This window comes from Tympanuchus pallidicinctus, unplaced genomic scaffold (genome assembly GCF_026119805.1).
Source record: "Tympanuchus pallidicinctus isolate F22 unplaced genomic scaffold, pur_lepc_1.0 scaffold2, whole genome shotgun sequence".
Taxonomy (NCBI): domain Eukaryota; kingdom Metazoa; phylum Chordata; class Aves; order Galliformes; family Phasianidae; genus Tympanuchus; species Tympanuchus pallidicinctus.
This window is the reverse complement of record NW_026294721.1, coordinates 42083992-42110506: the sequence shown is the minus strand read 5'-3', so window position 1 is coordinate 42110506 and position 26515 is coordinate 42083992. Positions and strand designations below refer to the sequence as shown.

Below are 26515 nucleotides of genomic sequence, written 5' to 3'. Positions count from 1 at the left end.
TGGTTGGAATTGAATGACCTTGATGGTCCATTTCAACGTAGGTGATTCTGTGGTTGCATGAGTGGAAGCACTGCACTTTCCATGCTTTCTTGCACATATGGCGTAGACCAGTGAACTTACACCTGCAGTTTGTTGATTTGTCATCACGCTGGCCAATATGCTCTTTCAGGAGCTAACTTCTACTAACAGGCTCTGAGCCTGAGGGTTTGAGGTTGGAAAAGAGGTATCTGGAATAGAAATTTATTTCTGTGCAAGAGATCAGCATAGAACCTAGTCACTGGTTAAATCCATTTCAGCAATGGAATTTCTGTCATCTTCTGATGTATAAATACCCAAATGGTTTCCAAGGGAGTTACAGGCTGTTTTAGAACTCCTGTGTATGTAGATTTTAGTGCAAAGCATATGGACTTGCTTTTTCCAGTCACCTTTCAAGTCTGTGGACTCCCTGGGCCCATGGGCATTGTGTTCAAGACTTCTATCTTAATCCCTGTTTTGAGAGAGGAAGTGGAGCATTAGCGATGCACAAACTGACTCTGCATGGAGACAAGTTTTAATTCCTGTTGTACATAAAAAATATCTGAAGGGCGGGGGGTAGATATGTTTGCCTTTGCAGCTGTTGGCAGCAGAGAAATGCAGCAAGACTTGATTGAGAACACCTATCTTAGTGTTTTACTAACTGCATTTTTTTTTTTTCCATTCTTGTTTCTAGGTCACAGATTCTGGATACTGGCTGTGGGATTTTTTTATTATTATTTTTATTATTTTTGATTGGCTTTTTCTCCCTTCTTGGATGTGAGTTGAAGGCCAACAGCTGAAGTGTTGAAAACCAGTGCAGAAGGACACTCACCTTGTTTTGTTTGAACCTTTGTTTGCTGGGATACTTTCAAGCCCTCCTTCACAGTCATGTGGTCATCACAGCTACTGTTCTTCACAATGCTCTTAACACCGTTAGCCCATGGTGAGTGAGGGATGGGGGAATGTGACTGTGGGAAGGGAAGGAGAATGGAAAATTGCCAAGACGTTGTCTCTTCTGCCTAATGCTTGTGGTTTTTTTCCAGGGTCTTGATTTCTTTCCCCACTTCCCACCCAGGTCTTTGAGTTCTTGTGTTACTGTGTGACTAATTAAGTCACAAAACAAAGAACTTTGGTCACATAACTATTTCTCTTACAAAGTTTAGTTACTGTGTTAAGGCTGACTTTCATCCTAATGCCCGAGCCTACTCTGTTGGCTATGCTGTTGGCTGTATATCACTGGAGTTGTCGCTCCTGGCCTCTGTGTGAAGATGACTTCTTTTGTGAATGCTATTCAGTAGAATTTTATGTATCCCCCGTCAGCCACAGCTCCATAGAACATAGGATCTTACTCACTGTCATGATATATCATGATTTCAAGCACCACAGTGCACATTTTCATGTACTCCTATACCCAATGTGACCCTGAGTCTGGAAGAACCTAAACCAGTATATTTGTCTTTAGCTTGGCACACTGCGTAACCCACCTGGCAACAAGAGGTCATCAGCTGTAGCACCATGCTGATGCAAGTAGGCAGTATGTGAGAGATGAGCTAATGTTATCAGACATCACTGCTGTGCTGTGGGGATGTATTAGCTTCAGAGTCTGTGTGCAGCACACTATTGCCTACAGTGTCCATTATGTTTTCTTAAGTGGAAAAATTTGGTCTTTTTATTAGCCATGAAAATTGAAATCTGACACATTTAATTCTTAGGGATAAGACTTCAAGTAAATTGCTAGATTTCTGAAGAGCCAGAAGGGTTCGGGAGCTCCTGTTCTCAGTAATGGTTGCTAAATTATGAGGGCTGAGCTCTGAAAGATTTGGCTGCTCCCTGATGCCCCAATGAAACATGAGCTTTGAGAATCCTGTTTTAATTGCAGGTCTGTGGGAGCCTGTTTGTAAACGAGACGACTCCCTTCGTGGATCTTGTGCACCTCTGCTTTGAAAATACTCCAGTCTTTTTGTGCTTAGCATCCAGTGCGTGTGTGCTAAGACTCAAGTGAAATTTTACAGCAGAGGGAAAAAAAAAAAAGAAAAAAATTGCATGTATGAATGTGTCTATTTCTGGAGCATGGCCTGTCTGCTTATATCACTTATAACACTTTTGTGCACAAAGGTTGTCCCTACTATCGTTCCTTAAGCAAAGCTCCTCACTAACATGAAAATTAGAATGAATAATTAAACTGAGCAAACCAATTGGGGTGGAATGGAAAGAGCTATTAGGAAAAGGTGCTCTTCATTCTTCTCTTGGAAAGTTAACTGGTGAATGTTTTGTGAATCTTTATAATGAAACAATATTAACAGTTGAACAGTTGACAATTTGAATATGCCTCTGGCAGTCCTGTTTTTAATTCACGGTGCCACTGCAGCTGGAAAATCCTGCATGATAGTCTCTGTAAATAAAAATGTATGAAAATGTCACAAGTATCTTAAGAGTCACATGGTGCTAAAGGCAAGCAAACATTACAGATGTAGAAACCAGATGCCTGAAAAAATGTCGGCAGCGGTACCCTTTATGCTTTTTTACAAAGTAGGTGCCTGGGGTGGCTGCTATGTGTGTTAGTCAGTGGTGGTAAATCTGACCCTTATGTTATCTCATCCCTGTAAATCACTAGTAAGAGTGTAGCAGAGGCTTCCAGCAATTTTTGAGCAGTCGAGAGTGAAGACCTTTGCTCTCGGAATCGAATCTGTCTCTCCTTCTTTTATTGACCAAGATGTGGTTACCATCCCTAAACTTTTTTGTGCTGCTTTTCTTGGAGGAAGTGAGTAGAATATCTGATTATTCAGGTATGGTACACTTCTGATGCTAAACAAAGGGAGAAAACTGCAGTGTAGTTGTGTCATGTAGTAAGATTATGTTTGGTATCTGCTTCACTGAACAGACTGAACATTCAGTCTCCTGTGAGGGATGAGGAACGTGCGTGTTACAGTGAGAGTGGTACTAGAGGTTGGAAAACATAGGCTGGCAGCACTTCCAAGGCTTTGAAATTAGACACAAAGTGTATGATGGTTTTAAGGTACTCTTGCTTGCTGCCTCTTGTCCTGTACATGCTCACAAAATGCTGCCTGAAGTGGATGGCAAGGCAGTATCAGTGCAGTTTCTCCTGCTATAGCCTTAAGGCAGCATGCATGGGTTTAAACACATGCCACAACTTACCTTGCATATAAAAATTGCTTAATTTTAATTAATTTTAATTGCTTAATTTTTCCCTTCTAATGATCCACTCTTATTATACATAAAAAGATTTTGTATTTTGTTTAACAGGATTCTAACAGGAACTGTAACTGTTCTTTTCCTGAAGTGATTACCAGAGTAGATACAAACTGCTTTTGTAGTTCGTGGCTTGCTACATCTCTTGGGCTGTTTGAGTTTCCCAGTGCAGCCTGTTCATCTGTAAAGGTAGTTATGCGCTCAATCTCTTAGTCTGGTGATCCCATACATTTGTTGATTTAGGGCTTTGTTTTGTTTGGGAGTTGGTGTGTCTTTTTTAGCCAACAGTTTTTTACTGTGACTTGGGTTACAGTGAAAAGTATGGAATTGATGACTATTTGACTTAAGCCATCAGGATGATAAGCAGTTTTTCAGCATACTGCCCTGCTTCACTCTTGTTCTGCAGAGGTAATAAAAGAGGAACAAGCCTTGAATTTTTGTAGTTTCTCGGTCATGGTGTTAATCTGAAAAGCGTGGGTGCTGTGATGTGCCCAGATTTACTCTGAATCATAGTTCATAAACAGCTGAGTCCATGCGTTCTTAAGATCGGTAGCTTCCTTTACTGTTGCTGCACATTTTGACTGAAAATAGCTTTTTGTAGATGGGTCAGTGCAGAGGGCCCAGGAATCCACCTTTTAAGCTCCAACAAAGCCTGTCAACTCATCTGTTGGATAAAACTAAACCTGTTATTGAAAAGAACTAGACAGTTAGCTAAGATTAAAAATAACAAAGCCAGGAATAAAAATAAAAATAAGCCCACTGGCACCAGAAGCAACAACAACAAAAAAACAAACAACCAACAAGTAGAAAAGGCTCTGCAGCATGCTGAACTTTTGCAATCCCTAATTCCCTTCTGCCCAATTGAAGGCTGCTTCTAAAGCATCCAAAAACGTGGGCTCTCACAAAAGTTCTGCTTGGCTTGCATCCCCCTCATGTGCACCTGAACACGCTCATCCTCTTTGCTTGCCATGTGTAGATTTCCCACAGGCATTTTCTGGAATGAGCAGCTGTTCTCATCTCCTTTAGCCTTCCTCCCTTTGACCCCAAACAGGGCAGGTTTCTCCTTAACCCACAAATGTGAGTTGTCAAAGTTCACCTGAAATGAGATAGACGTGACATGCAACAGCTCAGCTTGAGAGCTTTGGGAGACATACACCTGCTCTGTCACATTGCTTTCATGCTCGTGTGACCGAGAGCTGGGATTTAGAATTTCCGGGCTGCTGGACAAAAAAAAGTTACTATAGTGATACAGCTTTGAGGTGAAATGTTTTGTTTTCCAGCAAGTACCTTAGTTTAGGATTTAAAAGAGTACTGAAGGCCTGTTGTGTCCAGAGGTCTTTTCTTATTGGATTGTTTTATTTTTTGGTTAGTTTTAGGGATTATATTGTGTGTGGTTTCTTGATGAACAGGTGCAAGATGCTGTATGTAAGGATCAAAGGATGGCTTTTGGGATCACTCTAATGCTTTAGCTGTCTAATCTGAAATAGAACTATCACTTATTACTCCAATTGAAGAAATAACTCAAATTACTTGGTTTCTCTTGAGGGTCCTTACAAATGCAGTAAAATCAATGGGCACAACTATCTTCCCACTTCCTCTGCTGCTAAGCTCTTTCCCTGCCAGTGCTTTATGAGAGAGCCATCAGCCTCCAGTTTCCTGCATAGGCAAAACCCAGTGTCAGTGGTGGGGATTTCAGCTTTTTTAACACTTTGTTAACAAGTTACGTGCTTTTCTCTTCAAAGAGAATTAGTTATTAATCTCTTTCTCCACATAAAACTTAGATTTGGGGGAAGGAATAGAACCATACACTTGTCCAAAGCTAGACGAGACTGAAATGAGAAAAGTTGGGTGATAATCTAACCAAAAGCAAGTATGTTTTTGCAGAACAATCAATACATCTCTGACACTGGTGTGGTTCTGCTGTTACAGCCTGAATAACCACTGCAGCGGTCTCCTGATTGTGGAATAAGATGCAGGTGTAGCTGAGGTTTTTTAGGTGATTGTGGAGATGGAGTGAAATTCAAGCTGAAGTATTTTCAATTTGGACAAAGTGTGATAATTCTCAGAGTCTGTATTGTTAGGAAACCTCAGGCCTACTACTAACACTTGACAGCACCTAACTGGCTTGCCTACAGTTGCTGCTGGTCCAACTCTGAATTTCCAAAAAAGAAGTTGCCTCTGAGACCTTCTTTATGCAGAGTTGTAGCATAGCTTTGAAGTGACCTTCCTGCATCTAGGATAGATGCCATCTTGTCTCTCCACAGGAGAATTGTTTCACGTGGGACTGAAATAATTTGTTTTCAAAAATTCATTTTTTACTTTGCATCTTCTCAAGCCGTTGTAGCTGAAAGGAAGAGGGCTTTGTCTGCTGTACTTTTGTGACCCTCGGTGTTCGTGCAGCACTGTCCCAGTATTTCTTGGAGATGCTCATGGTGAGGGATGGCTGTGTCTTTGCAAGGAAATGGCTCTGGAAGGTCAAACTGATCTCTCTAGGCACAAGCAGGTTGAGATGCTGAGCTGGTTTCTGTGGGAACAGTGAAAATATTTATTACTGAGCAGCACTTGTTGTTGCTTGGTGACAATGATTCTGTTAAAGCAAGCAGCATTATCTTTCTTGGGGGAATATATGATGCTAGCAAGCTGGTCCTTGTGACAGAGTGCTGTTTAATGTGAGCTGAACATTTGCTTCACTACTATTTTAATACGGTGAAAATACTGTCACTACTTAAAATACATACTGTGTATCTTTTATACTTGTACAAGTGTTATGTTAGCTAGTGAATGGTGGGTAATTGCCTTTTACTACAATACTCTCTATTTAGTCAGAATGAAATACAAGAGACATGTTTTATTAGTTGTGAAATAGCCAAGCTGACTTCCAAGCTTCTGCCTAACTTCATTGTTTTAAAAGATTAATCATCCTTGAAATATTTATAATATTTGCTATTCCTGGCAATTTGTATTACCTGCAGCAGTGCCACCTTTTCTGTATTGGAACAAGTGGTTGGGGAAGGCTTTTCCTGATAAAAGGAGGTGGCTTTTCTGTGTGTGTACTGGCATGCTTTCATTAGCAGCAGTGCAGTAAAGTCAGGACTTAAGTTCTCCATCTGATGACTGACCAATCTATAAGCTGATAGAGGCTGAAATTCAACCTTGCAAAGACTGTACACCACTTAATTCCCACTTAAGCCATTAAGTGGTGCAGAGGTCTGTGTGCAGACCCACTTCACCCATGTCTAAATTTCACACTGAATAAGGAAAGAGATTTTAAGGGGATTTTCTGATAATGTTTTTTTTCTATTTTTTTCTTTGATATTTGACAGATGTGACTGCTTGTAGCATCTTCCTGCCCTAGGCAAGGAAACAAGATCTTTTCCTGCTCTCAGCTGCCATTTGCGGTGCTTGTTACGCACACACCAAATCAATCTGTCTGCATGAAGCTGGAGCTACAGGATTGGAACTCTAGAAAAGGGCTAGGTGCCAGGACCCAACTTAATGCTTAGAAGTTACCCTTTCCTGTAACCTTCTGAATATGCATGGCATGGAGCAGTACCTGTGTGTTTCTTTGTGGGCAGCAGCAGGAAATGCTTTTGCTCCCGCAAAAGTGGAGATTGGTATTGTCCTGCAGGCCTGTTACCTCTGTTGCTTTAACTGTTTCCTGACAAGGCTGCCTTCTGATTGTTAGTGATAACTCTTTGCACTCTGATTTTTGTCACGTTAATTAAGCCATAAGATGTGACAGCATGTGAAATACAGCGCAGTAATTCACGCCCAGCACATTCAGGCACTAAGATGAAGGCCAAATGGCCTCTGTGCAGCTAAGGGTGAATTATAGTACCATAATTTAATTCCCATTATATTTTATTGGGATTATGAAAGCTGTTTTTGTTAGTGAGCTTCGTTAAGAAAAGTTATCTTTCAAAACACGATATTGAAAAGTTCAGCACAGTTCTTGTCACCAAGCACGATGAGGAGCTTTGGGCAATGTGGGAAGGAATTTTGTTGAATCCTGGCATCTGTAGGTGTTTAGACATATTTATGCAGTTATTAGGCCTAGGCAATAAATGGGTGTTGTGCTGCAGAGGTCTGCTGTCTTAAAAACTGACCTAATGCTGACCACTCATTTTGTATTAGCTACCAAGCAGTTGCTATGCAGGATGGCTACGTTAATTCATTTCTGACTTCATCTTGATTTGATCTGGAAACCTTAACTCACAATCGGTCTCTTAAGCCATTTAATCCCTTTCCAGTTTGGGCTGTGCTAATGTGCACGTCAGAAGCTCCTGTTCCTGCTGGCACACTTCGTTTTGATCCCAACAAGTACTGAGTGAATGGAGGATGGGCTGCCTGCGGGATAGTGGAGAGGTGGAGAAAGAGAAGTAGGAATGGGCAGCTTCTCCCTTTCCTTGTTGGCTTCCATCTATTGCATTTTTACCTAAATAGGATTATGGAAGTCTATCTGGCTAATTGCTAGTTCTAGCTAATACTTCACTACTACTAAACTTCCTGATAAAGCTTTCCTGTGGCAAGGATGACCGGAAATTATCAGGGGATAGAGAGAGCTTGCTATTCTGGGCTGTGTGCGGGGTTTTGATGGATGAGGCTGTGTCAAAAGGATCCTAGCCTTGGTGCTAGAAGTGGAGGACCTGACTTGGTGGAGAAGTGCAGGACCTGATCTTGGTTTCACAGCTATTGTAGCTGTGCAGTGCTGGGGCAGAGCCATTCTTTCCAACAGTGCTAGAACTTGCATTGCATAGGATTTGAATGAACAGAAGCTTGCAGCTGTGCCACATCTTTTTCTGGATGTGAATACTACCACAATTGGGATGTCACTCATGTTTCTTTCTCTAATAACTACAGCTAAGCTTAAACTGCTAGAGCTGGAGAGGGGAAAAAATATTACTTGTCAGGGTGATGTGCCCTTAGTTCTCTCATCCATATAAGCTGGGCATGGTGAAGTACTTGAAGCTGAAATGAGAAGAGAGTGAGAATGGGGAATGAATTATAGGCACCTTCATTCTCAGACTTCCTCAGTTGCTGCTAACCTGCTCCCATGAGGTCTGGACCAATCTGCTGTTTTCCTCTTTTAGAAAGAACACCTTTGGCCCAGCACGAATAGCAAGCAGAAGCTCTTTATTGCAACTGAAACTGCCGATTCCCTAGAAGAAATCTTTAACATCCATTTTATCTGCTCTGCAGTCCTGTGAATTCTAGAGACGTCTGATGCTTATTACCCTAGGGCACATTTGCTGGTGTTCAGTTGGTTCCATTAGTAATCATGATTTTTTGAATTGGTTATGTTGGTTGGTAATGTGGTTTCATTTGAATTTGGAAGAGGTTGCAACTCATTTGATGTTTCCCAACATGAGTTGGGAGCAACTCATTTGGGAGAGACGCTCTGGGAAGAAATGAAAAGCATGTCAGAGTTCAGAAGCTTTTCCCCACTTGGAATTTCCTCAGTTTCCAGGAAACTCTTGGTGCTGGCAGAACCGTCTCTTTCCTTCATGGACCTACTCAAAGCTGAGGGAGGCTCAGTGGGTTGTCAGCCAGCACCACACAGCTGTTGTAGTCTACCTATCATGAAGTGTGTAGGACTGGATTGAGAAGCTTGTAGTCGTAGCGCAATATCAAATGCAGACCTTAAACTCAAGGGTTTGTAGTTGTAGTGCAATATCCTTCATTTTTTTACTTCCTTGAGCTTTGCCATGTTGTGCTGCATTCTGAAATGGTTAAATGTTGGGTGCCTTTTTATGTATCTTGAGCTGCGAGTTTGAGATTTTAAGATTGATGCTCAGATGATGCTAAAAATCCTCTCAGGTCAGTCTGTGCATTAGAGTGGTTGGGCAGAATAAGAAGGATGGGATAGGTGTACATAGTTTGAGTACTGTCACTCCCTCACATGCCCTAATCTGTAGAAATTGGAGTGCCTGAAGGACTGCAGAAGCGCTGTCAAATTGTCCCTTGTTCTGAAATTTCCAGAACACAAAGCTGTAAATAAGTGGCATATTAACGTTGAGGTTTTTAAGGCTTGATTCAAATCCCATGGAAGTTATCAAGGACATGCTTTACTCTTCTGGTGATAGCATGGCTCTTCTTTGAGAGACAGATCCATGGCCAAATCTTACTTATTGCTTAAAACTGTATCTTCTGTGCATATATAATCTGTAGCATGCATTAGAGAAGAATGCCTACTAGGAGTAGCTGCAAGAAAATCCAGATCTTAGAACTTACTTTTGTGTACTGTGGGTATTTTTGCTTTTACATATTTTTTTCATACTATGTGTACAGATACACCTATAAAGGGGTGATCCATCTAAACTTGGATTAAACAAGGCACTCTTAGCAAACCTTCATTTTGTTTACGTGACTTGAAATCTGGTCCTTCACTAACACTGAAGTTTGTAATCTTATAGTCATGTGTACTTGAAAATCTTACTATTAGTCCTCAGAATTCCCCCAGAGTAACATCTAAGAAATCTAATAATGTTCGGTTGTTTTGCTTAATTTGATTGGGAAAAAGAAATAAATAAATGGGCCTGTTGATCAGAAGCCAAATACTTAATGACTTTGTATCGTCAGCAGACACCTGTGAGTCTGCAAGCCATGCTGATGAGAGTGCTTGGAAGCCATGCATTACAGTATCAGACAGCCATCAAAAATAATGTTCTTGCCTAACTTCTGCCTCTGCAAACAGCAGTCATCATGAGGAGCTGGAAGCATGTCTGTACTTTCCGATAGCTACAGTCCTTGTGTCAGGGGATGCCTGAATTCACAGGAGTCTCAGATTAAAGGGGAGGAGAGGAGTAAGATGGAGGCGGTGAGAAGCAAAATGGATGAACTCATTTGTTGTTTGACGTCCTTGGGGAATGGAATCAAAAATGGAGGCAGGGATCTCATTTAGAAGAAACCCGAGTGATTTAGGCTGTCTTGCTATGTGCCGTGATTTGTAGCAGTGCCAAAAGCTCCCTAGCTGACTTCTGGAGGCAGGGCTAGTCTATTCTGTTGCCTGGCTGGATGAAGATTGATGTTCTGTGCTCTGTCTGCCCCAATAGTGCTGGGTGTCCCCGTTCACATATATAACATCTGAGTTCTTCCTGCCCATCTCTCACTATGGTCTTTAATTGTGGTCTTTCTCCTCTAGCCAGCCAGCAGATCTCACAAAGCACAATAACTTAATTACTGGGGGTCTGTACCGATTAGCCTTGCATCTTGAGGCTATGCAGACTTTCAGCCCTGGAACATCTGGTGACAGCCTTGTTTCTTGGGGCCCTATCCCTTGTTGAAATACAGACTCTTTCTTTTGGGGTAGTAAATATGTGACAGATGTGAAATTCTTCAGCTCTTGGGAGGGTGCTGAGATGGTGGACTTCATTATCTCTCATTGTCCAGCTGGCAAAATGCAATCAAGAATAACTTTTGAGGAGAGCTGGTGTATCCAATATCACTCTGGAACACTATTGCATGAAAAGTTTAAAGAAGAACAAGCTTAGGGCACAAAAATGTTGATACAAGGAGATGGGATCAGTCTAGCTAGCACTCATAAAAATTCAGTGCATTAAAAATTGTAAACTTTGAAGCTGGTGAGAGCAGTGAGGTACAGACCTCTGTGAAAGCAAGGCGTGTAGCTACGTTGGATGCCCAGCCTGTTCTAGTACACTTCACCACAGCTTGTGATTTTGATGGTTTGCGCTGGGGTATGGCAGTCTAAAAATCTCACCAAGGTGGTAACTGCAGAGCTGTCAAATGTTCCTTAGTTTTTCTAAATATATTCATTGGCGGTTATACAGTAATAACGCTAATCCAGCACTATATGTGAGGCAAAATGCTCTGAGATGAATAGTAGCCAGATACCTCAGTGGGGAAGGTTGTTAATGCTATCTAGTGCCGTGCAGAAATGTTACAGCAAATGTATTCTTTCCGAGGAAGCGTGGGGGAGGGAATATTTGTTTAGAAAGCTGAATAGGTGGCTTTGACAACATACAGAATGTATTTAGATGCGGAGTTTGCTGTGGTGTCTCTGGTGAGTCACAGATCCCACAGCTTTCTGTGGGTGTTTCCTTCTCCTGGTCGGGGTCCTTGTTTGAAATGTGTTTCCCGAGGTGACTGCCTTCCCTCTGCAGGTCCAGAGAGGAGGTGTGGAGTGGGATGCAGCCAATACGTGGAGTGGATTGATTTGGAAGATACTATAGCAGTTACAGTACTGTGCTCTCTATGTGAGACCTCAAAATTAAGTACGAGGTGTTGTGCAAATCAAACGTTTTGCTGAAAGCTTAAACATGATCTCCATGTCTGTGGCTAATCTTTTGGACTTGATCCTTTCAATGAGCTATGGATATGAAGGTTGTGTATGCAGGCAGTACACATTCCTCCATTCCTCAGCCGAGATTTTGATCAAGTTCTGCTTTTAATAGAAATGATAAGAGTTCAAAGGAACGTTCAGGACAAAAACATGTGAAGAAAGTGAATCAACTATGAATGCTATGTGCTTCACGCCAGTGAAATGGTTCTTTTGTGTAGTTAGAGGGAGGGAAGAACTTTTCTCATTATAAAGATCCTTAAACAACTTACAGAAATTATAATCAACTTTCCTTTTCTCTCCCTTACTTTCATTCCCTTCCTGCTTCTGAGACGAGGAGCGAGGAACCACCCCCTTAAAATGCTAAACCCAGAAGATCATTTGGTCTGCTGGGAACTGTGACCGTTCCTCAGAGACTGTCTCCAGGGTAACTTTGTTTGTGAGGTCCCAGAGGGATGCTGCCCTTCAGGCTTTGTTCTGAGAAACAAAGCTTTGCCTTTTTGCCCTCAAATACATTGCATTAGAATGCTTTGGATATATCTGAGGACTCATTTGAACCCTGCAGAATGCAGGAAACTGTCATGCCAAAGTGGGGCAGGATTGAATAGGTGTTAACGGGATGTCTAGTAAATGTGACCGCTTATCTGTTAAAATAGAGAGATGTTCAGTGAAGCGAGCTATTGCCTTGAATGCAGAAGTATCTGGTTTAAATGCATGCTCTTTGTTTCAAAAACTCTGCTCTTCAAAATGTTCTCACCCTTCACGTTGTTCCTTGCTGAGTATTAATTGATGACCAGTTAAACTAATTGACTCCCTTTCAAATTCAGAGCTGCGGTAAATAATTTATTATACCAGCAGCCCTGGCTGAAATTATTGGCATAACACAAGCAATCCATTCCTTTAGCAAGAAGAAAGGGAAGAAAGCATTGTTTTCTATTCTTGCAGCTTTAATGCAGGTCATACATCGGTATTGGAAAACTCTTTCCTTCATGTAACTCTGTCCAGTCCAGAAATACCTAAAATGTCAGATAACTTTTCTGTCCCTGTATTTCTGTGAGGACACCTGGAAAGGTTTCCGTGGTGGCCCTTAGGGGGGAGGTGCAATTTCAACAATCTGTTATTCTGAAAGCATCCTGCTTCTTGGGCGGAGGAATTAATAGAACTTGGTTTCTTACTTTGAATTCTTTCCTTTGCTGGATAACCGAAGAGGGTTGTCTGCACTGTTTGCTCACGTCCATGGAACTTGCAGAAATCAAATTATGTATGCCCTCTGTCCCTTTTGCCAGATTGGATTTCAAATGGACAGCAAGCTAAAAATGATTAGGGGTACGCTGACTGACAGATGCGATCTGCAGGCTCACGTTAGCTTCAGTATCCTTGTAGAATGAGCCAAAACAAGTTTAAACAACAACAGCAAAAGTTGAACACTCATTCCCTTCAGTTGATCACTGCCTTCCTTGTGTGGACAGCATCTGTTAGCCCTGCACCTTCATCCTGTCTGCACTGGAAGTCTGAGGAGCCCTGTAGGGGGTCACAGTTCTCTGTAGCTCTGAATGTCAGAAGTAAGCCTGGAGGGCAACATGGGCTCTTGGTGTAGCTGTGCACTCTCATTCAAGCAGTACAGACACTGTACAGTCACATGCTTTGCATGAAAATAACAGTCTTTGTGTACAGTGAACTGCTTGCTGCTTGTATATAATCTGTCAGCAGCGCTCATGGCTGAGCAGAATGAGGATGCTGTGGAAGCCTCTTTTTAAAGGTGGGGGCCTACAGGAGGTAAATGCTATGGCACTGGTGGAATTACGTGACCGTGCTGTTGAAATGAAACCCTATAGGATGCTATTACAGATAGGGCTTCATTTTCCCAAAGCTTCTGGACTTGACACCAGTTTCCTTAATTTGACACCTCTTTGTTCAAACAGAATATCAAAATGGCACTTAAATTACACTCCGAGTGAAGAGCTTAATAATAACCATGCACTGTAATGTGTTTAAATTAAAGCTTAGTGTTGTTTCAGTGTTGTTTCAGTCTGGGGTTTCAGATTTAACTTTCAAATGCTTTTCATCTCTGTATTGCAAATTTGACAGATGCCTTTTGCTGGTTGTAGATTGTAAAGACTATTTTCGTTTACCTGACCTAAAGGACACAGAGTTTATTTGCGTTTGGGTGGATGTTTGTGGCACAGCAAATTAGCAATAAACAGATACTTTATTTCTTGTGTTTTGCAAAAATTAATTTATTTCAGGCATTGAATTTATTTTTCTTTTAAATACCATAATGTGTTTATACAAAGCATTTTTTCCTGAGTGAAATCCTATTTTCTTGTCAAGAAATCACATGGAAACTTTCACAGACTAATTGACAAAATTCAATAAAATCTCATAACCGAGAAGCAGAATAATGTTTTTTGAGAGTGCTTTGTGTACTTTACACAACATAATTTCAGTCCCTGAAATTTCAGCACGTAGAACATATTGATGTTGATTTCCAATGAAGAGGCTCTGTGTACTCTGTACCTTGCAGATACACTTGGTGCTGCTTGTATTCATATTATGTGCTTTTATCCTACTGCTTTGACTTTATTTCTGCTACTAATGCAAGTTTATACTCATAAAGATAATGATGAAAAATTTGGAAATGGTAAAATTCAAGTGTTCTTGGTGTAAGGAATTGCTGGGCTGCTACAAGTGTTAAGTCTTAGGAGCCATACTTTGTTGGCTCAATAACTGTAGACCATCTAGCATGATGTCTTTGCAAGCCAGGGAGTGTCTTAGTACATCCTATTTTTCATTTTGTTTCATCTCCTTATGCCAACATCTATTCCTATCTGTCATTTGTTACTATTTCCATCTGCTTCGTGCTGGTGGTGTAATCACTATTTTGTCTTCCCTGCAAACACTGCTTTGTTAGGTTTTCTGGATGCTCTGGTTCCCACTTAATGACTTCACATGAGGCTTCTGTGTGATTGCATCTGAAATATGGGTAGCTCTTCTTTTTTTGAAACAGTGTAGTATTCTTACATGGTGTGCATTGAAATCTCTGAGGTGAGTCAGGTAGTATTTCAGTAAGAAAAAAAGCAGCAGTCAGGGTAAAGAATTTGAAGAGGATACAGACATCTGTGTGTCTTAACACTCGTAGCACTGGGTAATTTTCACAACTGTGCCTTCAACTGCAATCTCTCCCAAAGGTCACTTAGCTTAGACTGCTGTAAGAAGGAACCGAGGAATTGCTGCAGTGATAATTTAAATCTTGCCTTTGGGGATGCTGAGCAGCAGCAGCACCACCAATGGGTGCTGTGCTGTGCCAACAACACAGTTATAGAGTGGTATGTAAAGAAGAGCACCAGCTGGTCTTTGTGTACCTCAGTAGAGATGGGAAAGCTGTGTAGCACTGGGGATATGCTTCCCCCTGGGAGCTGAGGTAAAACCACCAAATCTTGCCTTGTTGTTCACTGCACCCCAGTGCTTGCTGAAGTCAAAGCTAACAGCTACTTCTCTCCCACTTCTGTGAAAAATGAGCTTTGGGTAAGTCCAGAAAAAACATCCAGGAAAAATATTTGCTTTATGTGAATTCTATCCTTAATCGCTCTTATTAACTATGTTTCCCTAATTTTGGACCAGTTATTTTAATAACAAGCAGGGTTGTCATAAGAAACAGTGTACAATGCACGTAGATCCCTGCAAAGATGCAAACAATTTCTGAAACTCTTGACATTAAAGGCACTCGATAAAATTGGAAACTTTCACAAAGGGGGAATAATTCACTCAACTCACGATTAAAAAATATAAATAAATAAATCCTATTTTCAGGTTTGACATTTCTCCTATTGCAGCATGATTTTTTCCCACCAGAGCCAGCTGGTGAGTTTTGGTGGAGCATATTCAGTGCGTGCTTGTTAAGAAAGCTCTGTACCATTGTGAACCTCTTGGAAACCTCGTACACTTCCTTTGCTCTCATTGGATTGAGAAAAACAAACACACACGAAAAATATGGAGCAATAGAATAAGAAAAATAGTTCTCCTTATATATACTTCGGGGTGGGGGATCAATTTCCTAAGGTGAAACTTCTAACCAAGAGGAAACCTGTTGACCAAAACCACCATCATGAGTGCAAACAAAATGTGCTTTTTAGATTTTAGATCCTTTTTAGATTTTTTTTTTTTTAATAATATTCTCTTATGTTATTTCAAAAATAAAGGAGGTACTTAATAACTTTAGAAATGCTTTGTGGTGACCAGACTATTTAAGTGAAAATCTTTCATCACTTGTTAGGCAGAGAAAGCTCATCTTCTGAGCATTAAGGTCCCACTCAACCCAAGCCACTGTATGCTTCTGTGATCACCTTCAATGCAGTGATGTGAGCCTTTTAAAAACCTTATGTAAAGTTGCTGTCTAGAAAAGTTTGACCCAAAACAGTAAAGTATGTGTATGAAGCTGTCTCTTGCATGAAGTTTGATTATGTTTTCCTGCTTGCTTTGTGCGAAGCCTTATCTGACTCTTGGTAACATGGTAAAAGTTAGGATTGTGTGCTAAGCTGGACTTTGTGTTCTGCTCAGCGGAGGTGGAGCATCACAAAGGAGATGCTGCTTGCACAGTTCCTAACCCAAGTTCTGAGCTGCTTTCTGCTTTGCCTTTCAGAAGTGCTGCTGGTACGCATGGAGGCAGGGGACTGGTCAAATGGTGAACTTGGTGAGAGATTAGTGTTTTAAACCACATGAGATTGAAATGAAGTTGCCTGTCTTAAGAGAGCAAGGCAAATGCTTTCGAATTTGGTCTTGAATGCAGTGCTAATGAGGGCAGTGCTTGAAGAAAGCAATCAGAGATGTGTACTGTTGGGAAGCAAGAACTGCCTTCTGTAGTGTTTGACACCATTTGTTGTTCTCAGTGTCTAGAAGTTTTTGGGAGCAAAGGCACACAAATGTATTACTAACAGGTAGCATCTCATCTTTGAGGAGTTGGTATTTTCTTAACACTTTTATAGGACAAACTGGTTAGAGTAACTGAGCCAGGAGAATGAATGGGAAGCAGTAAAAAGCCTCAAAGGCTTTCACAGCCTGTGGTGTCCAAGTAACAATCTTCAGTATCTGTGAGTCCCAGTGGCATGCAGCTACATTGTTCCATGGTGCACTTGATAGGTTGGGATAACTTGGACTAGTGTGCGTCACCTGCCAGCTGCTCGTATATAGGCAATGTTATTTAACTGTAGACTTAAAAGAGAGAAATCCAAACCTAAGTAATAATATCTTTTTTAGATTTATTTTTTTTAATTTCTTACAAATTCTATTGGATGATGTGGCTGTAAAGCACTTTTTTTAGTGCCTGTGGATGCAGAGCTGTGTTGCTGTGACTAGGTTCCTCAGTCATGCAAAACATCGTTATGCTCTAAAATAGACTTCCAGAGAGTGGGGCAGAGTGGCGCTATCAAAGGGCTCGACTCTGCGGGTGTTTTAAGGCTGGGTTGGATGGCAGCCCTGCCTACAGCAGGGGAGTTGGAACTTCATGATCCTTGGGATCCCTTCCAACCCAAGCCATTCTATGATTGTATGAAATGCAAGTTCTCAATATTAACTCATTTGTAGGAAGAACATCTCCTTCATATGTACATCGCCTCTGAGGGGAGATGCTAGAAAGGTAGAGAAGTGATGTTTGTGTGTATGTTTGTCAACATAGATGTCTCTAGAAGTCTACTATTAATTAGAAAAAGTGTTCCACTACAAATTATGAAAATTAACAGGAGACTGATTTCAGTTACACTCATTTGCTCTCATTAACACTTTAGCATAATGCACACTTCAGTCAAATAAAGAATGGAACCTTTTTTGTGTCTTTTGAGAGTGCCTCAAAAAAGGCCTTGATTTTTACTCCACTTTTAGCCTAATTAAAAGTGATGATTAAAACATGCAAGTCCCTTAAGATGACTGTGTGAAAGTGAATTTTTTTTATAAATGGAATTCTGTTTAACGTTCAGGCTAAAACTGTCTGAAAATGGAATCACAGTGTCTCATTATGTTTTGTATTTAAACATGAGTAATTAACATCAACACCACCACTGATTGTGGATATTGCTTCACTGTGAAAGATTACACAGTTACTAGAATCACATATGAGTGAATGTTCAGAAAGGCACATCCTTAGGCCTTGAATCTCTGATATCAAGTGACAGATAAGTATCTCTGATATCAAGTAAAGACAGGAACTGGTCAGACCTGTCTGTGTTCCTGCCAAGCATTTTGCACACAGCACAAAGCTCTGGTTCCCATCTTCCTGAGTCAGATTAGTGACAGAAAGGAAGGCACTGCAGTGGTAGATGTCTGGTGTAGTATCTTGGGGATTTGGTGACCAGGCCTTGTGCTTCTTCACGCTTTTGGTCACTGTACCTCTGCTGGCTGGATTGCAGCTGTCCTTACATGCTGTTTGAGGCATGGCACGTTCCAAGCAGTGTTTCTGTTGCACTTGTCCTTTTACAGACACTGACTGTTTGCTGTTGCCTTTTGAAAATTCTTGCTATTGTCTCTGCCTTTGTTTTTCCAGACAATTAAGAGCAAAGATTTGGCAAGAGAAGATGAAACCTCAGGATGAAGGGGACTGCCCAAATTCTGACCTTTCTTCTGTGTTACTTTGCATCTGTGGAGATGCATGTGTAGGTTGCCGGGAAGCAGGCAAGCTGGGTTGTGTGCTTTCCTCCTTGCTGGCAGCATGGCATACTGCAGAAGTCTTAGGATTCAGCTCTCAGTGATAGGTTCCCAACCTGGGACTGTTGTACAGTGAAAAAATGTATTTGAAAGCTGCACTAGCACTCCTGCCTTTCATGTGCTGCTGTCATATTATGTGAGAGTAAGGGCTCTGTTTGGTTGTCACACTTACGGTGCATGATTTGATCTGATTTGATTTTGGTTAGTGATTTAGACAAGCTGTATCACGTGGCCCGTGGATTCAAGAGACTAGGCAGAGCTCAGGCCTGTGAGGTGCTATAAAGCATCCTTTGCCAGAAACAGAGCAATCTCATTGCTGCATGGCTTATGTGGGATGGGAGCTCTGGGCAGCGGAAGTCTCACAAGATCAGGATGTGAGGATTACAGCCATTATTCCAAATTTTTGAGGCATTGCTCTGGGTCACATTACCTACTTGTGATGGGGGACATGGGTATAGTTTGTGCTTTAGGACGCAGAGACAAACTCTGATAGCATTTCATAAAAGCTTTTGCAAATCATCTCCAGTAAGAAATACGTGTGCGTTAAGCCAGCTCATGCCAGGGTGTGTGCAGTGGGCTGGTGGAGAGCTTGGTGCACCCAGCACCTCCAGTGATGTGCCGGGAGCTGTACTGAACCAGGTCAACAAAACTAGTGTTTTACCCACGTCAGATTATGTGGAGAGTTCAGCAGGGGAATGAAACCTTAAGCTTTCTATCTGCTTTGTATGTGGGGGTGTTTGAAAGATTTTAAATAATGGGATCTGCTGAAAATGATTCTCATGTGTAAACAACATATAAATGCTGCTATGATCTTGAGGCTGCTTTACTGTTTCTGAGTGGGAAGTGTGTTCAGCCAGACCAGTATGTCTCACAGATCCTTTACTTGCTGGAATAGCTTACTTCTCAAGCAGCATGACTGGATCTCCCCTTTCTCTAAGGCAACCAAGAGTAAGTTATACCATCCCATTCTATGTGGCTCAGGCAGGCTACCCTGGCAAAGGCAGCATTCCAACACTTAGTGATGTTGCAGGGGCCCTGTGTGCTTTTCTTGCACCAAATGCACTGTGGTGACTGGAGGGCCTGGGTACAGGTGAATCTCACAGCTCGTTCCACCATACAGAGCAGTACCCACTCCCCATGTGAGCAGCACTGTCCAGAAGCTGTGCCTTGCAGCTGCTCCAGGGCCTTGGGGACAGATGACTGCATCCTGTGGCACTAAACCAAAACCCCTGAAGGAGATAAGGAAATGTGATCCAGAGAGCAGCTGGTCTCCCAGGTCATGTCTGCTACAGAGCTACAAATGCCATGGCATCCCTTCTTCCGAGGGTCACCGTCTGGCAAGGCTCTGTCCCATTTGGGGTGAGCAGCAAAACTGTTTGTGCAGCATAGCTCCTGCTGCCTTCCTCGTTGGCACACCTGGATGTGCAGATGAATTTACTGAGGGCTTCTTTGAAAATCTCAGGTTGCTGTTTAAAAAGCTGGTGTTGTTCCGTGGTGCAGCTGTGGGGGAGTATGGAGTAGGTGATAGGATAAGAGGAATAAAAGTGCTAACAGGGGAATGTTTGTATAGAGATGTAACTGCATGTTTTCACGCTTCATTTCCTTGAAAAATAGAAGGTTTTGCCACTTCACTCTTAATGGATTGCAGTGAAATGTAGACTGGAACATCAAAGGAAACAGAATCTCTAATTTTGCTTATTTGAATTTTTGTCCTTTAAACAAATTGTTTTTGTTCTGTTTGATATCTAGAAGGAGATCGTAATCCCACACACGTTTATCTAAAGTGTATAAGCCCTTTGTTTCTGCTACTCGCTCTACGTTTGTGGGGAGGAAGAGTATTAATTGTGCTTGGATTTTTGCAGTTGCTTACATTTTAGCTGTCCTTGGTACAGCAAATGTTGGATTAGCTCAGAGCTCTCGGCTTGAGCACTTTGGCACTTCAGGACACTGGGACACGCTTTGAATAGTTGTAAACAGCAGTTTATATGCACAGCAAGTGGAAAAGTGGAAAGCCTGGATTTCTGGAAAAGGACTTCTGGAAGTTGCAGTTGATTCAGGCTTTGTGCTAGAGCTGTTGTTACGTTAGCTGGGCATCCCATGTGTATCCCTATGGTAGTGCCTCCTTCTTCTGGCCATGGTAGGGATGGGAGCAGTTGGCTGCCCTTCAAGGGGCAGGACGGTTGCTGGCTGTTGGGAGTGCAGGAAGGCATCAAACAAGTTGAATTTTGAAAGTGCTAGAAAATGCCTCCTCTTCTAATAATCTTGCTGTGCGTTTCTGAATATAATTAGTGCAACATTCATAGCAGAAGAAGCAAGTACCTGATGAGAGATTGCTTTCTTTTCCTGTTTTGAAGAAAGCTAATGATTTAATTTTCCTAATTTTCCTTTCACTGTTCCCATACATGGCAGTTAAATCATTTAGTTGTTTTTCTTCCTTATTGGAGGAAGTCTCTGCTTTAGAAAAAAAGAGATCTGTTTTTACATTTCATTCTCATAATAAAAGGAACGCAGAAGGAATTTCACCTAGTTGAAGAAAAATAGCTCTATTACAATAGCTACTAAAGGTGAATCTTAAAATTTATTTTTTAATGAAGTCGTGAAAGGCATAGGCAATATTAACAGTGTACTTAGGTCTCTTTCTCTCTTGTTTTAATTAAAAATAAATCTTCTGGTTCCATTTATGTTAATGCACTTAGTAAATAATTTGGTAAAGAAAGAGCTGCAGGAATGAGGCAGGGAGGTGGCAGCAGAAGGGAGCATTCTTTTGCCAAAAGACCTTTTTTGTAAATGTTTGAAGCTGGTAGTCCTTTCAGCAGATCCCCGCTCTCAAGGTCACTGCAAACCCTTTGTGCCAGGAGTTAAATGTGCCATGGATGCTCTGAGACTGCCTTGACATTTTGAGTGAGATGCACGAGGATGCTCTCACTGTCCACAACACTTGTTTCTTCCAATCAATCTTTTCTCTGCTTTTCTTCCTGCCTCTTGGTAGAGGTTCGTATTTTCTTCTGCTTTATACTCACTGAATCTTTCTTTTCCCTTACCTACTCCCCTCCTCTTTCCAGCTGCCTTTTGTGTGGGGAAAAAAAAAGAAAAGGATGACTTTTTTCTCTCTACCTCTTTGCTCTACTGTCAGTCTTTTCCCTCGTCTGCAGAGTGACCTCTTGCCCTCTCATGCTTGAACTGCTGCTCTTCGTCTCAAGATGTGTCAGAAATTAAGTTCTCTGGGGCACGCAGTGTGTCATTTGTGTCATCTTTATTTGCTTGGGAAGGTGCCATGGACATTTACAGCACTGCAGTTGTTGTGATGGTAACGGGGGAAGAACGGGGGAGTGCCTGGACTTTCCTTTGCTGAAACTTTGTCTTTTTTTTTTTCTTTTTTTCCTATGTACTTCAGATGAAACAGTCTGGGCTGGGAGGGAAAACCGAAGGTCATTTAAAAAAAAATAAATCAGAAAACATTCCTACCTAACATAGTCTGATTCTGTTGGCATGATATCACTGGCAGGATGCTGGAGTACAAGATTTATGTCAATAGCGCCAAGATAAATGACACCTGCATTCACTGAGTAGGCATTTGGGCTCAAATAGAGTTTAATGTTTTTATAGGTGCACTTGGGGCAAGAGGGGGAAAAAGTGACGGACAGTTACTGCACTCTCGTATTCATTGCTAAGTATGCTTATAGCACAAGCACTGCTCTTTCTGTACAGCTTGCATTACTGGAGAGGGAGTTGAGATGCTGTGCACATAGCTTGGAAGGAGATAGGCTCTCTGCTATATTGGTTTTTTTCAGCTGCAGTCCCTTAGCACGAGGGGAGCTGTACCCAGGCAGTATGAACTGCCTGCTGATCAGCTTCTGCTCAGGCTGGGAGATTTAAGGGAGCTATGGTTGGATTCAGAAAAGTAGTTAAGCACTTAAGCTGCATTCAGTGCTCATCAGAGCACAAACTTAAATCACGATACTAAAGTGAAGAGAGGACAAAACTGCGCGTGTTGCATCAGCTGCCTGGTTCTTACAGGCTGCAGCATTTGTTTGCTCAGGCAGTTGTTGAATGGAAATGTACTTTTTAATAGTAAAGAGATTGCCCACTTTGTCAAAGTTACTGTGCTGTAATGTTACCTTTCCGCCTCAACTTTGCTGCTTGCCACAGTAGCCAATGATATTGCTGCATATATGTATTTTAAAGACTCCTAGCAAACTAGAGCAGAGGAATATAGTTATTCTTCCTTTGCCTTGCTGGAGAAAGCATGGCTTACTAAATTTCTTCTTCATGGATAATTAGTTACACTTGTGCGGCTCCAGTAAATTCCATCAAATTGCACAGCAACAACTGTGGTTTAATTTGCCTGAAGAACTTTTATTACTTATGATAATGTGCGGAGGGGAAAAAAAAAAAGTATCCTAGGCTGTTGTTCACATTCCAAGCTCAGTTTGTGTTGGCACTGGCAGCGAGGCATCACTGTGCTGTTTTCATGTTTGAAAGACCCCAGAAAACCTGCAGTCTTTGTGTGTATGTTGCTCGCATTTAATATGGAAATCAGAGAAACAACAAAATCAGAGCCATGCCACCGTGCCGCTCTTAATTTATTTGCTAAGCATACTGCTCATCAGGACTTGCAGCTTTTTTTCCTTGCAGTCAGGGAGTGAAATTGGAAAAGAGCTGAAGTGGCAGCGGGCAATTCCTGGAGACATGCAAGTTTTTGGAGGTGAATGACATTTATGGCCTATTTAATTTTCCAAAAGTGACAGGCAGGATATATTCATTTTAATTAACATTTGTGCTTTGGATGATTTTATATGCTGAAGAGGCCTTGAATTGAGTTTAAAATCTGTTTATTTTGTGGTGACTATTAGTTAACAGGTCTATCAATAAACACGAGTTTTTGGTTCTGTACTGTGCGGGTCTAGCAGAAAGCATCTTGACTTAACTGCAGGCTCTGTGCATGAGCACTGCAGATATACGAGGTGAAGCTTGAAGTAATGGTGACGTCATTTCCCTGGTGATATATAGGTTTGGTCTTCCTTCCTCACAGAAGGCAGGGGAATAGCTTGCACAGAGAAGATAGGTCCAACCAAAAGCTAGCTTGTGATACAGCTGGCACTGTAGGCTCGCAGTGGACCCAGAGTTGGAGGGACATGGCTGAGCCCTAAGGGAGAATATTGAGACAGCATATAAGAATATTGAGCCAGGCACCTTTAAGAGTACTCACATAAATAGCACTGAGCATACCTTTGGGAACATGACAGAACAGGTGACGGCTATGCAGGAAACACAGAGGTGAGCTGATCAGCAGTAACGTGACTCACAGAATCATTAGGATTGGAAGAGACCACTCAGATTATCCAGTCTAACCATCCCCACCATGCCCAGTGATCGTATCCCTCAGTGCCATATCTCCACATTTTTTTAACATCTCCAGGGACAGTGACTCCACCACCTCCCTGGGCAGCCTGTGCCACTGCGTCACTGCTCTTTGACGTAATAATTTTTTCCTAATGTCCAATGTAAACCTCCCCTGGTGTAACTTAAGGTTGTTACTTCTCATCCTCAGAATAACTGAGGCCACGGGTTTTCAGGTCCCAAAGCAGCTGTGCCCTTCTGGAGCTGCCAGCAGGGTGGGGAACTGATCCTGCACTATTTTGGCATCAGCCAAAACCAAACCAAAGCCATGTTTCACGTCAGAAAACAAAATTCTGCAAGGACCTCTGTGAACACAGTCTTTTCTCCCCATGCACCTGACCAGACAAGTCACAAAGTAGATGTTCCTGTTTCCAATCTTCCCAACAGTCAGACTTTGACAGGAGTTGGAAAAGGAAAGGTTTTTCAGACGTCTTGGATGTCAGAAGTGTGGAGGAAAATGGCAATGGTAATTTTAGCTGTGAGGAAAAAAGGTTTTGATGGATTTGCTGCCATAATTACTTCACCTGAATTTGGATTTGTGTTGCAGTTGTTGTCAGGCAGGTTACTTGTACCAGAAAGTAGAGGAGGAATCATAGACCTCTTCCTACACAGCTCTGTTCTAAAGTGCATGATCTCCAGCAAGATTTTGTTGCAGTTAAGGGAGACTTCTCTGCTAGGAAATGGAGTTTTATGATAAACATGGTTGTTTTCTCACGGTGTCTTCTGTTTCTATATTTAACATTCATCAGATACGATATGTATCCTAAAATTCTCATACTAAAAGGACTCAGTGGAGTGTGGCTGTGTGCATGACTGTGATGTACAAAGCCCCCTATCTACTGAGGAGACCTAATGGAAGAAAGGCTTTTTTTGATCATGCCGAAATGGCCCAGACTTTGAGGGGAAAGAAAGGAACATTTTCTCATCCTAACTGGAATGCAGTCTATCAAATGCAATCAATCAGTGGGTCACTTGGGATCAGGGTAGGGGGCGTGAGAATTCATTAGAGAAAACATTGCGCTTACAGTATTTGGAAGCACTGTGTTTTAATTTCAACTTTTAAAGATTTGAGTAAAAAGAAATATGAATTTGGAAATACATAAGCATTCAAGATCAGTCGTTTTATTTAGATGTTTGTTGGACACTTTGACAACTGTGAAGTTTTCTTTTTATATGTTTTTTCCCCAAAATAAGACTTGTTAGAATTTCCCCTGTTCAGATGGACAGATTTAGTTTTGACAGATCATCATTCTGTGATAGAAAAAGAAACTTTGTCAGGAAATACTCAGCCAGCTCTTCTGAGTGCTACACGTACTGAACAACATCAGCCTGACGCGTTTGCTTTCTTAATCCACGTGTGCGTCAAGCAAAGCATGACAACAGGTGGACATAATGCCAGAATGAAATTCAGATTCTGTTGTTTCTTCAAACATGTTGGCATTACCAAGTATCATTGTAAGTTAGATATAAGCCTGTGGTGGCTTATAGAACTTTCTATAGAAACTGTATAAGTACTGCTGTGTAATTTCTGTAGTGGGGTAAAAAGAACTATGAAATCAGGTGATGTAGTAGAAAACTGAAGTAGTAGCAGACTTGTGAGTTGTGCTGTTCTGTCACAGAACATATGCAGGCTATATTGAGTAGCTTGCAAATGAGTAAGTTGGGATGGCGTTGCCATACATGGCAGGCCTTGTAGGATGCATGCTCACATTTCTTGCAGAAAAGCCAATGTCCTGGAAACTGAAATATCAGTGATACAGTCTGAAGGTTTCCTACTTGTTTTTGAAGTCAGCTCTTGCATTAGGGTGAAAATGAACTGTCTCTGATTTGAGAAGAATATTTAAAAATCTGACCTTATAGTCCAGTTTTTGTTGCTTTTTTTTTTCTCTTTTCTTTTCCCCTGCAGAAATAGATATATAAATGTTTCCTAGTAAATACTCTTTTATGATTCTTTTAAATAAAGTGAAAAGGCTTCACAAATGGGATGACTGTGTACAGATGGCGATAGCAGACATCCAGCCATGTGCAGCAACCCATAGGTCTCTGGTATACTGATATAACTGAGTTCTGTGAGCAGAAAACAGAAGAAAGAAGAAACATTTATTTCTTCAGACACGTGTTGCTTCTATTTTATCTGATCAGGCTGTAACCCTGCCCTGACAATCTGTGCTGTTTTGTTACGCAGCCCTTTTGTATGCTCCAAGTCTTGTTGGGCTGCAGATCAGCAATTTACTGGCTTGGAACAGCTGTGGGTTAGCTGCTAAAGCTTTAGTTGACTTCTTGTAGATTGGGTTTTTAGCCCAGATGTTAATTTTGCCCTTGCTCCATGTAGCAAACAAGGCTCCTGCGTGCATGCCCTACAGATAACAAGAGTTATTCATTGAACCTTCCTACCTGATGTGAGGGGCCTGCTTGGTGCTCTGAACACTATCCTGACCCAGGCTAGAAGGCAGTGGTTCTCTTGCTTTTTTTCTTCCAATTTTTTTTTTCCTATTTTTATTCCTCATCCACCCACACTGCTAACTTTCAGAGAAAGCATCTGTTATTGTTCACAAAGTGTCTGTCTTTCAAAGCTCTAGCATACAGTGGTGCAGATGCTTCAGGCAGCCTGAAAACTGCAGTCCTCATGGTTCTTTGTGACAGAAAAGAGTGACGCAGAATAATATGGTAGCTGGTTGCTCAGGTCTAGAAAGGATTTTTCAACTGCATGCTGTCATGTGTAACATGAGTTCTGCTAAGTAAAGTGAGTGTTCTGAGGTTTCCTTGGCTTTATTTCCTTACTGCCGTGGTGTCTTTGTAGTCCAACAATTTATTGTTTCAGCAGCTTCCTTCCTGTGATGGTTCTCCATTGGTTTGTTATTTGAGGACATTTGCAGCAGTTTTCTGAAGCAGCCTGGTGAT

At 41.6% G+C, this 26515-nt stretch overlaps 1 protein-coding gene across 11 annotated transcripts in view; it reads left to right on the top strand.

Moving 5' to 3' along the window:
- ADGRL3 (adhesion G protein-coupled receptor L3) overlaps positions 1–26515 on the top strand; it is a 488842-nt gene that overhangs the window by 176487 nt on the left and 285840 nt on the right. For all 11 annotated transcript variants that reach the window (XM_052682231.1, XM_052682224.1, XM_052682227.1 and 8 more), the window contains exon 3: positions 710–958. In XM_052682231.1, coding sequence (XP_052538191.1) covers positions 904–958 — 55 coding nt within the window. In that variant the 5' untranslated portion in view covers positions 710–903. The remainder of the gene's footprint in view (positions 1–709; positions 959–26515) is intronic.